The 15,807-nt window shown below is 31.4% G+C and overlaps 1 protein-coding gene across 1 annotated transcript in view; it reads left to right on the top strand.

Moving 5' to 3' along the window:
- Window positions 1-316: 316 nt before the first annotated feature.
- The window catches only part of LOC115884357 (MAP kinase-interacting serine/threonine-protein kinase 1), a 54,290-nt gene continuing 38,799 nt past the window's right edge, over window positions 317-15,807 (top strand). The window contains exon 1 of the mRNA XM_030902915.1: window positions 317-455. Within this exon, the coding sequence (XP_030758775.1) occupies window positions 413-455 (43 nt within the window). The 5' untranslated portion in view covers window positions 317-412. The remainder of the gene's footprint in view (window positions 456-15,807) is intronic.

Below are 15,807 nucleotides of genomic sequence, written 5' to 3'. Positions count from 1 at the left end.
TCGACGATTCCGATTTGAAGAATCCTATTTATGCTTTAAGTTTTCTCATTATACTGGTATACTAAAAACATCAATATTCCACATCTACATAAACAAAGCAGCGTTTATTATTTTTCGCAAACCCCTCGTACAAAACGAGAATCATACGATCGTGTGGCAACGTAGGGGCGCTTGCGCTAATGGCGATGGCTACGTGACTAGCGAGTTTGCCGACGCTCGTCGCCTCAGTCGGAATTTAACATCAATGGAAAGAGAAGTGAAGATGAGTGTGTAAACCAACGAATTTTTCTTTGTGCCTAAAATTTTTACAGACCGGCCATTACACCAGTTCCCCGTAGCGGTTTCCATATATTCCATCCCGCCCGAGCATCTCGTTTTGAGTCCAGCACAGCAACAACCGCAAAATTACATCATGGTCGAGAAGATAATAGAAGAAAACGAAAATTATGACACAGGTGCGTACTTAGTACATGTTTATCGCGATTTATTTGCGCTCCTGTCGTTATGGGTATGCAGTCTAATTTTAAAAGGATTAATCTCGATTGAAATCATACAAGGCCCTTTGTCCTTAACTGTCATTTGTTGAGCTCGAAACGCGACGATGTTTATCAACAAAGAACGTAGTTCGTGGACCGGTGGAGTAGCAACAGCAACGGCCACGTTCTAACATCTGTGGCCACGAGACCGGCATTTATTTTGTTGCGTAATTTCCAGAATAGGCTAGAATAGTTTTGATTTTATCGAGTTTTTCAATGTGACACTTAATTTTTCCACGTTTCGATCGTTTCTCCCTGAAGCGGCGGGGATGATCCTGCGATGGTTGTCCCAACAATGCCTCTGTTTACAACAGAAGGTAAACAAAACCGTAACAAGGCTCTTCCTGTTTCTTGGATTAACCGGAACTTCATTGGGTATCGGTTTCAGTCCTGGTAATTTTTTTAAATTAATCTTTTATAAACATATTGTCGGTTTCTTTAGACAAATCTAGAAACGGGACTATTGCCATTTATAACGAATATAATTAATAATGTAAAAGTGAAATTGTAGCTCATAACTGTATTTTTTCCATTTTAATCATAACGTTATAACCTGATAAAACATTTCCACGTGGTGAATTTGCAAAAAGTTATAAATACACGCATAGGCACGTAGGTTTTATTCCTGTTTCCCTATTGGCGTTTGGCCAGCAGTTTTTCGCAAGACGCAGTGGATATACTCTTTTTGTTTTTTTTTAACTATGTCATGGTTATTTAGATTTTTTTAGATATGTGTACTGCTTCCTGTATTTTTCCCTTCCACGTGTACACTATATTTCATGTTTATTAAATTTTTTGCGTTTATCTGAATCAAGATAACAAAGTTTTATCTTTGTTATGTGGCCAAGTTTAGTACGTACGAATTGGAATTTTAAATGATTCTAAATTACATATACCTACACGTATCTACAATATCTAGGTAACTACTTCTTATTAATATAGAGTAACCGTAAAATTATCATTTTTAGACATTAATAATATTGGAATTACCTATTGGCATTGATTGTAATTTTTTTGTCTGCTAATAGGTAGGTACCTACTATAATTTCTTCTTGTGCACACGTTTTTAAAAGGTGCTCAGAAGTTTGTCTTTTTTTCGTTTTAACTATTTTACATATTTGCAAGGGAAAATTGAAAAAAAAAACAATTACCTACAAATACATTTGGAGGAACTGTTTTTTTTTCAAAATTCGTTCAGAAACGTTGAGACATGGTTGAAACAAATTAAATGTTGTGTTACAATTGACCCTGGTTTAGCGTTAAGGTGTTTGAACTCGAAATTGGCTAATAATACGCCGTTTTATGTGTGTTTGGATGCTCAGAATGTCGTAGGAGTTTTGGTGCATCGGGGCATGTATCACATAAATAGAATAATATCAATATAAAACGTTGTAGGTATAATTGAAATAAAGAAAGTATATCAGATACTACAATTTCTTTGAAATAATCAAAACTTGAAACTCTTGAAAACACATTTTAGATGGTCAACGAATTTATGCTCTCAATTTGTGCATCATTATTCAAATGACTAGTGATCTTAATAGAGTAAATGAGTAATAAGTAATAAATTCGTAATACAGTTAAGAGATCTTCTTTAAAATTGTTGGAACTGTCATCAATTATACCGATCTGGCCATCGAAACTGCGTTGTCTGGATTTTAACTTGTAAGACAATAATGTAGACAGCTTAGTGGAAAATCAAATGTAATAAAAATAGATAAAAGTTGGAATGATACATTTGTTCTATCCGGTAGGTATACCGTATTGCCGGATTTTACATCAAAATTTTAAACCGCACGGAGTTTAGGCGTTTATCTCGGCATTTATGAACAATTTTGCATCTAGGGTTGGAACTCTATTTTTCACAATAAGTTACTCATTTTACTGCAACTGTAATAAATTATTTTTAGCCTAGATATATTATCTTCATTTCAGTGGTACTAGTAATTTGGAAGTTTTAAAAATAGTTTTTTTTCTACACACGTTTTCCTACAAACGTAAATACCGGCAACACTGTATGCCGCTTTTTATTTTGTCTCTCTGTCTGTCATCCATAATTTATATTTATCTCTGTCGCACGCATTAAAATACAGACCACACAGATAAAGTGACCAGGATGGTATAGTATCTATCATGTGATATTACTCATAGACAAAAATATAATTCTAAGCAAAAATTGGAGGCTTTAAACTGTGCAAATTGTGTTTTAAATTCTGGGAACTGTAAATTTCCAGTTATTGAGAAATAATATGAAAAAAATGATTAAGTACATAGCGAGGTACATAGTTAAAATACTATAGGTATTATATATACTATTCACGCGGATGAAGTTTATGACACGAGCCGCAGGCGAGTGTCATAAGTCATCAAGTGAATAACAGCCATTATATGCGAGTAGAATACTATACTTTATCCAGGACTATCAAAAAAAAAATTAGATAATATTAATATAAGTGTTTATTTTTATTGTCAAAAAAATATTGAACGAGTATAACGAGTAACATGGAAACAAAACACTGAAATTATCTTTAACTATTATATAGGTAGCTAACTAATTTAGCTTTAACTAATTAAAACAAATATTATTTATTTACATTAATGGTAATGTTTGACAGCTCTTGTTTGGAGTTTGGATCGAGATATCCGTGGAAGCGGTGAATAATGAAACCATTATTCACTAGTGAGTAATGAATATTATTATTATTTCATAAACTCATGTATAATAATCAAATAATAGACGAGTCGTGGATAATAATGTATTATTCAACGAGCATATAATGGTGCGTTATATGCGAGTAGAATACTATACTTTATCCAAGACTATCAAAAAAATTTAGATAATATTAAAATAAGTTTTTATTTAAAAAAAAACAACTTTTGAACCCCCCATAAATGAATGCAAAAAATAACATTGAAAACTTCAAATTTTTAAATCGAATTTTAGAATGCAAAAAGTGACATTTACTTCAAATTTTTAAATCGAATTTTAGAGTAGAAAATGAGGGAATTTTAACATTGTTTCTTCGTAATGGTGTTTAATAATTTATTTACATGGCGAGATATAATATAAGAGAATGTTTAAGGCGCAAAAAATATTTTAAAAATCTCGTGACAAGAAAAACAACTTTTGAAACACCCCATAGATGAATGCACAAAGTGACATTGAAAACCTCAAATAGCTTTTGTTTGGAGTTTGGATCGAGATATCCGTGGAAGCGGTGAATAATGAAACCATTATTCACTAGTGAATAATGAATATTATTATTATTTCATAAACTCATATATAATAATCAAATTATAGACGAGTCGTGGATAAAAATATTAATTTCGAATTTAGTGAAAACCAAAAAAATACTAAATGAATTATGATTTTGTAGTTTAATATCCTGTAGATAAAATCGTCTATAAACATTTTCTAAAACATATCATTTCTAGTTTTTTTTTTCATTACAAATTTGACCGATATTGTTTCACCCACGTATAGTGCTAGGTTATTTATTTTTAAAACCCGGAATCTGTGCTAATTTAATTTTAGAATGATAGACTTATCTGATTTGTTCTTTCTCTAAAATATCAAAAATGTATTTATACTTATAGAGGAAATTAAATACAATCAATCCAAATAAATAACGAATTCTTTTACCTACGTATGCTACCTTTTACACCTGTATTTTCTCATTCTGCATTAATTTTGGGATAAAAGGTTGTGCTTTATGTACAGTAGAATTAAAGAGTTTTATGACCTATTTTCGGTGATGGGCATATCACCTAAAAAACTGTTAACGTCTAGTTAATTGCTGGGGTTTTGGATCCTGTGTGATCCCTCACTTGGAGGTTTTGGGCCTATTGCGAATTGCGATATCTCTGTATTATTGTATACCAAACCTTAATCTCATTCTTTCTTTGCGTTAAAGCACTTCCAGCTCTTTGCAAAGTTCCCGATGTTCCCGACACCTACTATTACCCGTACTAGGTTCTTCTTATGCTCTAGTAGTTGTTTTGTCTTTTTGCTATCTACCATTGGCCATAGTCTTCGAGCTGTAGCGCACTCCTCACGGTGTTGTCAAGTCTCTAGCCTTGGTGGTAGTTCTATAGCTTCCTTCAGTGTGTTGATGACAGGTGGTGGGTCATCTGCCAAAACTTCCCCCCGTCCAGTAAGCTTTATCATAATTTTTTGCCACGCAATGCTTTTTTTATTTGAAAAACATATTAACATTATTGACGTACAACACATTAGTTTCTCTCCACTTATAGTTATGTATAAAAATTAAAAAATATAAAAATACATGCTTTCTATACCAGCATTTTGTAATTATTTAAGTTGCAACCCACATGTGTGTTCAATTAAATCCTTAGTAAACAATGTCTGGTCTCATGTCTAAAAGTTAAAATTAATGTGACATAGTTATTTATAATCGTAATTTCAGGATGAGAATCAAAAATTTACAAAAATAGAACAAATATACATTTTGAGCTCTTATAACCTTTGATGTAATAAATTTTTGAGTCTTCATTGTCCAATTCTCAACGACTATAATCATTATTAATGAATTAATTAATGATCCCTCAGAAATACTACTGTTTTTTCTTCAAGGTAATATTGGTTACACATTTCCAATAGGGTGTTCACAATTCCACAAGAAATATATAGAAATATAGACATGTCGAATCATCTATATTTAAAAAAAAATATTGTTAAAATCCTGAGTTCTGGTCTTTGGTTATTCAAGAATTCTACAGAATATAATTTAAATTTTTTCAGATTTCTTCAAATTTTTTGGCAGTTTTTCAATTTTTTTTCCTAAAAGCGTATATTCTGATTTAAAACGAAATAAACCAAAAATATCTAAATCTGTTCAACTGTTCTCAAGTAATGTGCTTAGCAACGAACAGCATTATTTTTTTTGTATTTTTGTATGGAGATAATCATAATTCATAATTTCACAACTATCTTGACTTCTGGTCATATTTCATGACAAATTTTTATTGCATTATTATTGCGTATTATTGTATTGTTTACTCTGTCTATTAGTTTTTAAAAGTAATTTAGGCTAAAAATATTTTTGATATGAGCTTCCTTGCACTGACTATAAAAACTCTTGGTAGAGACAGAAACATAAAACGTATTTTTTATATGTCATAAAAAATATACGATTATGTATGTTATATTTCTCAAAAATATTGTTTATTTGCATTATTTAATCAAGGCAATAAGAAAGTAAATGATGTAGTCAAAATAATATCAAAAAATGTTTCTGTCAAGATTGTTGTGTTGGGTGTGCCACTTTCTCGAACCAGTAGGATTGTTTTTATCTAATTAAAATTCATTATTATAAGTAAATACTTTGCATATTGTGCAGAGGATGAATAGTGGTCGTGGACTTAATATACTGTACAGGGTGGGTCAAATTCGACGCTTTTAAATGGAAACACCCTTTTCTATAGGAGATAGACGAAAACTAATATCGGTGTCTGGAGCTTAATTTTCATCAAAACTATGAGGGTGAAAACCGCATATCGATATCTGTTACCGTTTCGGAGTTACGGGGTCTTTTTCAAAAATATGCATTTTTAACAAATCGCTGTAACTTTTTTGTTATGGAAAATTTTGTATTTTTATGAAAACATTTCCAAAGCACCTTTTTACGTAGAATTTAATGGTTTCAGTATAATTTTTTTAAAATTAATAATTTAAGAATTATCAACAGAAAATTTGATTTTTTATATGGGACACCCTGTAAATTTTTAATTTATTGAAAATAATTTAAAATTGCCTTTCCAAAAATATAACACACTTGATATTTTGCTCGATTCCTCTTCGAGAAATAGAGTATATAAAAATTCGCTCGCTTTAAATAAGTAGGCTTTGAAGGGCACCGGCTGTAATGCAAAAAAATTCTAGCTGTGAGCATCAATTAAAACGAAAATAATATTTGTTATAAGAGATGCAGAATTTTATAACAATTTAAAATATATTTACCCAACATCAACACATTTAAACTATATCTAATAACAATAAAAATAAACAGCAAACCAAGACATGAGATTTTGCTACGGTGTTCAACATATCAACCGTCTTCTGTTATGGACAGACGAGGCAATTTTTGAACATTTCTCGCGGAATTCATTAACTCTGTGGGGGTGAAAGAAACTCTCTCATAACTGCTAAGTATTTCTAATTCTTGTCTAGATTATAGGGAAGAATAAGGAACCTTTATTATTCCGCAAATATATCAATAGGATTAGATCCATGGGTACTAAGTCAGGCGGCCTCGACGGCCAACGGCTGGGATCTTGGTTAGTTATTCGATTATTCTTGAAATTGGCTGCAAAAATTTGCTGATAACTTCAGCGTTCAGAGGCGGTGCGTCTTGCTGTTTTCGAGTTCCATTAAGGGCATATCATCAATAAGGGGTCCAAAGCCTACTAGTTAAAAGTGGCGAACTTTTAAAAATTCTGTATTTCGAAGGGGATTATAACAAAATATCAAGTGTGCTATATTTTTGGAAAGGTAATTTTAAATTCTTTTCAGTTAATTAAAAATATAGAGGGTGTCCCAAATAAAAAATATTTTTTTCTGTTGATAACTCTTAAATTATTAATTTTTTTTTTTTTACTTAAACCATTAAATTCTACGTAAAAAGGTGCTTTGGAAATGTTTTCATAGAAATACAAAATTTTCCATAGCAAAAAAGTTACAGCGATTTGTTAAAAATGCACATTTTTGAAAAACACCCCGTAACTCCGAAACGGTAGCAGATATTGATGTGCGGTTTTCACAATCATGTTTTTGATAAAAATTGAGCTCCAGACACCGATATTAGTTTTCGTCTATCTCCTATAGAAAAGGATGTCTCCATTTAAAAGCGTCGAATTTGACCCACCCTGTACAATCGAAAAAAAACGGCGTCCAGATGGTCTGGATTTTAACGTGTAAGACAGTTATGTCGTCACCTTAATGGAAAATCAAGTGTATTAAAAAGAGATAAAAGTTGGATTGGTACATTTCTTCTATGCAGTATTGCCACCCTGTACAATCGAAAAAAAACGGCGTCCAGTTGGTCTGGATTTTAACGTGTAAGACAGTTATGTCGTCACCTTAATGGAAAATCAAGTGTATTAAAAAGAGATAAAAGTTGGATTGGTACATTTCTTCTATGCAGTATTGCCGGATTTTGCATCAAAATTTCAAACAGCACAAGTAGGCGTTTATGAAAAATGTTGCATCTATATAGGGTTGTGCCTTTATTTTTCACAGTTAGTTACTCATTTTACTAAAGCTGTAATAGATTATAGGTATTTAGCTTAGATATATTATCTTCATTACAGAAGTATACATGAAAGTTTTAAAAATAGTTTATTTTTTTCTACACACATTTTCCTACAAACAGGAAAATCGACAACACTGTATGCCGCTTTTTATTTTGTTTCTCTGTCTGGCAACCGGTCATTTATATTTAACCGTCGCATGCATTAAAATACAGACCTCGCAGATGACGATGACGTGACCAGGGCTAGTATAAAATGACAGCGATCTTCATTTCATTGTCATCTCTGACGCCGTTTTTTTTTTCGATCATATTGTTTAAGTGGAGTTAACGGTTATTTAATTATTTTAGCTATAACGTCAATATGATTAAATCCCGCGTAATGAAAAATAATTAAACGTCATAGTGTGCACAGTCATAGAGCAAAAGTCAATGATAACTATGCAAATACACAAAAAATTACTTTGAATTTGTATAAAAATGAGACTAAAATTTCTTCATTATAGTTGACTTGAGAATGATCTTCAAAGAATTCAAAATGAAAGATTTTTAATACAATGAACGCTTGTATAATTTTACGCGTACTACAAAGTGATTTTAGGTAGTTCTCTAAATAAACACAACCAGCAGGGATTTTCTTAAAAATACATTAGAAATATTTTTCCGAGTTCCTATTTTAACACCGCCTCCTAAATAGATTCTGTATAAAAATACATGCATTTTAGTTAAGGTAAAAATGTCTGATTTTGTGAAACTCTTCGAAATTTCAAATAATAAAAGATTTGAAGCGTCAAGTTTCTGCCTTACACATTTTTAAAAAAAAAATTATCCGAATTATTTTTGTGTTTTTTATGGTTCCGTACCCAAAGGATAAAAACGGGAACCCTATTACTAAAAGACTTCGCTGTCTGTCCGTCTGTCACAAAAGTCTATCTTATGAACTGTTATAGCTAGACAGTTGAAATTTTTACAGATAATGTATCTGTGTTGCCGCTATAAGAACAAATACTAAAAACAGAATTAAATAAATGTTTATAAATAAAAAAGTACTTTCACTAAACATTATCTTTTAAGTAAGAATTTTACATAGAATCTTTCAAGTCCTCGGTGACCGCGTGGTTAAAGCGTTAGGACTTTACGCTGCTATTATGTTATGAGCCGTAGTAAGGCAGGTTCGAATCCTAGTCAAGGTGACTTTTTTTAATCGTTTTTTTTTTAATTTTTATATATTTTTGCATATTTATTTTTACTTTTCACATATTATTGATTAATACAATTTTTAGTAATGTGTTCTTCATTTTTTTTAAATTACTTATACGCGCATTCAAAATTTCAGCTAAATTGGAAAAAAGTTTATAATAATATAGTGCTTAATCACAAATTACCTATAACAGATGCGAAAGAACACCGAATTACGCGTTCAGGTTTCTGTGACCTTCAGAAAGAGTTCATAGACAATCCGCATCAATGTATAGTTTGGGTTATTATTTGTTTGGGCGAAAATAATCTGCACCAATATGTTATCGAGGCATACAAAAAGGTCCTCAGATTTCGAAACATACGAAAAATCAAGTCCCATTTAGCGTGTATCGCAATTTTCACACCTTAAAAAATTAGTTTTTTATAGCTATAGCAACTGCAACGACTATGAAAAAAGCTGTGTGATTTTCATAGAAAATAAGGGCACCTGTAATTCATTTGGGAATGTTATAAATCGCTAAAAGAGGTTTCAAATCTCTTGGATTTCTATTAATATTAAATAAATTTTATTAAAAATTGAACTAAAATTGTTAGTATCATTAAAAACAATTCAAATTCAAAATTTGTATCAGTCAAATTCCCTCATTTAAGGTGAATATTAAAGTAAATATAAATACAGCTCATTCTAAGCTCTACTGATCTTTAAGAAAAATTTAAATCGTTGTTGCAATTGGGCCTTAATGCCATTTCGAATGAACAATAGTATTAATAATGTACATTATAATAATAATAAATTTTATATCATAGTGTGTATTAAAACTACTAAAACACTTTTAAATTGATATTATATTAACAACTTTTGTTTTTAATCCAAAAAAAAGTTACCAATTTTCTCAATCAAAATATTTGTGGTCCTGAAAAGGACCTTCGTTTTCCCATGTTCGTCAAGGTAGGTAATGGGTAAACGGTAAAAAAACAGGATAATGAAATTTAAACAATTACAAAAATTGTTCAAAAGTGCCTCCCTCTTGCATTAAACCAAACGATCATAAAATCCCTTCCTCACATTGGATAACATATCAGGGGTGACAGTGTCAAAGGCATTAAATATTTTCTGCCTTAACTGCTCCAAGTTTTGAATTTCTTCATGGCTGTAAATTTTAGATTTTATGTACCCCCATAAAAAGAAATCATTCACCGAGAAGTCAGGTGAAATAAAACGTCAGTCTAAACAAAACTGTCATTTTTGAAAACTTGTCAAAATTTGGACACACGCTAAATGGACTTGATTTTCCTATGTCTCGAAGTCTGTGGACTTTTCACTAGTAATACCACTAGAGGTCAAATTATTTCCGGAAATTTTTTCGAGCTCATGAATATTTTGAAAATTATCCCGAGTCGAAGACGAGGCTCCAATAATATAATCTCCTATTTACGTACCTCCCGGTGCCCAATTTTTATTTCTAGAAAAACAAGATACAAAACAATGATTCCACTTAATGGACAAGTTTTTTTGTAAAATAACGCTTCAAACATTTGCTAAAACACTTTTTGCATATTATTTCGAAACGTTTTTGGGATAAGACAGGTTTTGCAACTTGACGCTTCATTTTTATTGACTGTTGATTTTCAAAAATTCACAATTTTAAATCTAAATTTACATAGGAATACCAGCCAACTGCGAAAAAACAAGTTAAGTTTTTATGATTTAAACATAGCAGAGAGTAATAATTCTTTTTTTTTGGTAACGTATTTAGAATCTCAGTTTAATGAGTTTTTTACTATTCTGCTCTCTTATTTTTCTGTTTTCCTGTAACACATGGCCAATTAAACGTACATTATAAACAGCATCTATTATTTGTTAATTAATAATTCAATTTGCAAATCAATTATTACTTTTTGAGAGTTTTTAAGATTGCCTTAGAAACGCTGACCGATAAAGTAGGTTTCTAGAACCAGGCAATTTTTAGAAAATCTTAGAACCTAAAATGTATAGAGTGAAGTGAATAATATAATGTAATAATACAAATATAAATATTTCTACAATATATTTTGTATATCAACGTTGTGATACTGAAATGTTAAAATGCCCAATATTTTTATTTTCTTCAATTTAATATTTGTTCTTATTTATACTATATTGTATTCTGTTTATAAACGTATTCCATACATTCTTGTTTCTTTTTTTTCTATATTGTACAACTTTCTAGTACATATTTATTTAAAACGATAACATGCGTTACGCAAGGTTGACATGATTATTTTGCATTGAAAATTGCTTTTGTTTTTTTTAGCAAATAAATAACTATTTATCTATTATATTTTATGTTAAATGTTATGTTCTTTCTAGGCCATAATCATTAATTCGACACTTCTGTGGGTTATTATTATCCAACAATGCGACATAACGCGAATTATTATTTTTTTAACTTTTAAATGTATAAATTAACGCAAAAACGCTCAGAATTTTAAGGAATATTTGGACTAAAACTGCTAAAATGTAACTTGTTTTGGCTAGTAACAGCCAACTGGTTTTATTTACTTAGCACTAAGATATTTCTTTAAATAATGTTAATGTGAAAAAAAAATCCTTTTCATCGTATAGAACTAGCATAGAAAATTCCATTGAGAATCTAGCTTTAAAATATAATTTTCAGACAATTATGGAATAGATTTTGAATAAATATTTGTCTGTTTTCTTTTAATAAAAAAATTTCAAGATCTTGTGAAAAATTTCCACCAAATTTCGTGTAGTAGGAGTTAGTTTATAATTAGGAGAATTTTTTTAAAAACTTTACGGTAACTTCGGTAATTTTTAAATACCGATGTATTTGAATAAACTTTTTTTATAAAAATAACTCGACAGCACTATTATGTATATTTCAAAAAATTCATTGCTTACAATGACTGCTTGAACCGAGAATAATGAATTGTGCAAGATGCCATGATCAGCTGACTTATTAGGTATGTTTTCCGTTTACCTATTTATTTCTTTTCAACATCAAGAACTTTGGTTTAGTTATGCTATGTGTCTAAAGGTGCGTTTAGATTTGCGCACGGCATTCGTTCACGCTCTCGGCTCCGTTCAAATTAAAAACTTATTTTTCGACGAATGAAGTCCATGATCCACTTGTGCGCGCACAAATGATCCACTTGTGCGCGCACAGCAGAGTTGTGTTGGCGAAAATAATGGACGACCAAGAAATAGCCGGGGCTGCAGTCATTGTTATGCACAGCTTAATTATTAAAAAGAAGAAAAATCGAAAACGTCGCTGGTGGCAAACCCAAATTTTTAGAAATTGATATAATTTACTGCAACAACTTAGTGTCTGCGAGGATGGCTATGATCAGTTCAAAAAACAAAACACAAACACCAAAAATTATGAACAAAAGATACAAATTTTAGAATAGCGATTTCATTAATATCGACATAATCAATATTAATTTTATTTACAAGGTCTTGCCATACGTTATTTTTTTTTTGGTTTTTTAATAATACGAAGAATGTTTAACATCCCATAATATAAGCAACTTTTCATATTCTTCATTTAATAATAACGAAGATTCATTGATCCTCTCCATAATTTTAATAAAGAAAACGAAAAAAACACGCACGCACGAACGCAGACAAAACAAATTGCCGGTGCAAACTGAGCGTTCGCGCACACATAAAATCCCTTTGAGCACGGACCAAAAACTAAAAACTGACACCAGACGGCTCACGTTCGCGGCTGCTCGCACACAGACAGATTCAGAGTGAGCGTGCGCGCACAGCCGTTTACATTTGAGCATTCGCGAAGGATCAGTGCGTGCGTGCTCAAGTCTAAACGCACCATAATAAGACGCGTTGAAAGATAAAAACGTATATATTAATTTTTTGTTAAAATCCTTCGAATTGCGGATTTTTTGACAGTAACATTCCTTTAAACTGAGGTCTCGTTAATTAAAGCCGTTAAAGTGAAAAAACAGATGTAGGAAAAACAATAAATACTCCTACTACATAATTTAATAATTTTTGTTGTGCAAAACCGTCAGAAACCTTCATATTGTCTTGTTTTTGGATAAAAATTCTTCAGCCCTTCAATCGACGAAATTTGACTAAATTCTTCATATTGAAAGAAATCCTTCAATTCTGTCTGGCACACTGATGTAAAGTGTCTTAAAGATGGGCTATTTTTTACTTTTCTTATTAAAAAACAAAGACCTTTGATGTTGGATGACATTTTCATCGGAAATAAATCATATACACATTGATATATTTATTTTCCAAAGCTTTGAATAATGGTTTGGCTAAAAGCAAAATGATGCTTGTTTTAAAATACCTTTTAATTCCTTGTCATGGGTGTAAAAATACTGTTTATACCGAACAAGTTTTCTAGAAAAAAATGACTATAATTAATGATAAATGCAGTTTACGATGGCACCTTTGGTATATCACCGAAAATTACGTTAATCACAATACACCAAAACAATTTTTTATGGCTTTGGACACACGTTTCGTTAACTATATAGCGTCACCATCATTAAAATATTTGTGATTAATAAATGGGATAGATATATTTATTAAGCAGCTAAGTATATGTTTTTTTTTTGGATTATTTTTTTACCGATACATTTAAAGGATGATTCACGCTATACCGTGACGGGTCCGAGCCGTGCGTCGGTGAAGACACGGCCAAACATTGCCAAGTGTTATTTACACATATACATTCATGCCAGGCCGAGCACGATCCGAGATTCGCCGGAACTCGTCCGTGCCCCGTCACAGAAATGTCGGTGTACATTTTTTTCTCGGATCCGCTTCGTTCCCGCCACGTTGCGGAAAGCATATATGTACTTTTCCTGGTGCCCCGACTGCAATCTGCAGTCTGCAATCATTAAATGCCGAACGCTTATTTTCCTACTTTTTAGGACGAATGAAATGGCCTCTTACAAACTGATTATCTGATTTCTCTAATCGATTCACTTTTATAAGAGTATAAGCAGTAATCACTTGGAGACTGAACCTTTCATATAGCTCTTTGCCAATGACATCATCGTTTAATACAAAGAAGTACTGCACATTTGCAAGGTTATCGTACTGGAAGAATGTTGTATTCTGGCGTTTTTTCTTCTTCTAATTGACAATCTGCACCTGGCTTCACATGTTACTTCCATTAGGTAGCTGGTTGGTTGTTGAATTTGCAGTGTCCCCTGTTAATGACAATTTTGATAGTCCTTTGACACCAGAGTTACACCATTATAAGAAAAAAAGATATTTGAATATATTTTTTATTTGTGTCCCAAAGCTACACTATTAAAATATATTTTTTTTCAAGGACACGAATTAATATTTATAAATAGCCTGGAAACGGCGTCTACATGTCTCCCAACAGATATATAATTGTGAAAACGTTTATTACGTCTCTAAATTATACATCTGTTCGTTTATTTTTAAAATTTCTCTTTTATTTTCATTTTTCAAATGGTCTATATAATTTTTTATTTGGCTGTTAACAAAAAGTTTTTATTTTATTACCATTCATCCTTGGAAGTGTGTTCTAATTTTATTTGAAACTAAATGTTATTAATTGATTGACCTTGACCATAAAAGAATCAGCTTTGAGACGGGTACCATCATTGTGCTAAATGGTACGGTTAATTGAATCAGTGATGATATGATTCAGGCTTTCCCGACGTTAATTAAAAAATCTATATTTTTTTCAGTTAGTATCATGATCCTATCTTAAACGAGTTAAAAAATTATAAACTAGATTTTAGTTAAATTATTTGAAGGTTGCTGTAATATTTTTCTAACAAATTTAAAATGAATATTCTCATATGTATCCAAAATTTTTGTGCACACTGTATGTCTTACTGTAGTATTAAAATGTGTATTTTTTACGTTTTTTAGGAATATTTCAGTGGTTTGAGTTACTCTAGCGATAGTTTGACTTGTTCGACCCATAATTAAGAAAAATTCTGATGATTTCGTCCATTTAGTTAGAGGCATCGGTTCGAAACGTCGAGACCTGTAGCCAGTCCCCAATTATGCCGAAATTGACCCACATTTGTTTTCAATATCAAATCCTTAGTCCCACCCTGATGAAGATGTGAACGAAACGTCGTATGTCGTATCCAACTTTAGCACCGTAGCTCACATAGCCTACCCAACAAATTTGGTCGCGATCGGAAGACATCAACTCTTGACGTTTCTTACGTCAAAACTAAATGTCACAGTGACACATGTCGTACATGTCGAATTTCATTTAAATCGGACGATTTTTTAGCCATTGATGATGATGATAGCGATTCTTTTTTACACATGGTAAAGAAATGCGTTGTTATCATCCCGTTTGGATTTAATATGGGATTCTACCCTTTCAACAAACGTTTTTCCAAAATCCTTTACGTCCATTATTAAAAATTAATCTAAAAAAATCGCGAGATTTAAATCAATTATTACACCATATAAATATCGGCCGGTAAACGAGAAATAAACAAAAACATAACCTTATTTTTACCAGAAGTGAAAAACAACCGAGAACCAACCCACCAAACATTCAAATGAACCTGTCACTTCTAAATTATGATCAATTGAAATCAGATGTTTCTGAAAAGTTCACTGTTTCATCGTCAAATAACAGCTGTCCGTTGCCAAGACCAAATTTTAAAAATACAATATCAGACTGAAAATAGGAGACATTAATTTTCATTTCTTTTCAAAGCCTCGTTTTGTTCCTGAAAGACAAAATTTGATAAATTGATGCCAACGGTTTAATTCATTATTTGAAATTTTTAATCGATTAGCTAAATAGATCACG

The sequence above is a fragment of the Sitophilus oryzae genome, unplaced genomic scaffold (genome assembly GCF_002938485.1).
Source record: "Sitophilus oryzae breed Bouriz unplaced genomic scaffold, Soryzae_2.0 scaffold_227_pilon_pilon, whole genome shotgun sequence".
NCBI lineage: Eukaryota > Metazoa > Arthropoda > Insecta > Coleoptera > Curculionidae > Sitophilus > Sitophilus oryzae.
This window is presented reverse-complemented; position numbering and strand designations above follow the sequence as displayed.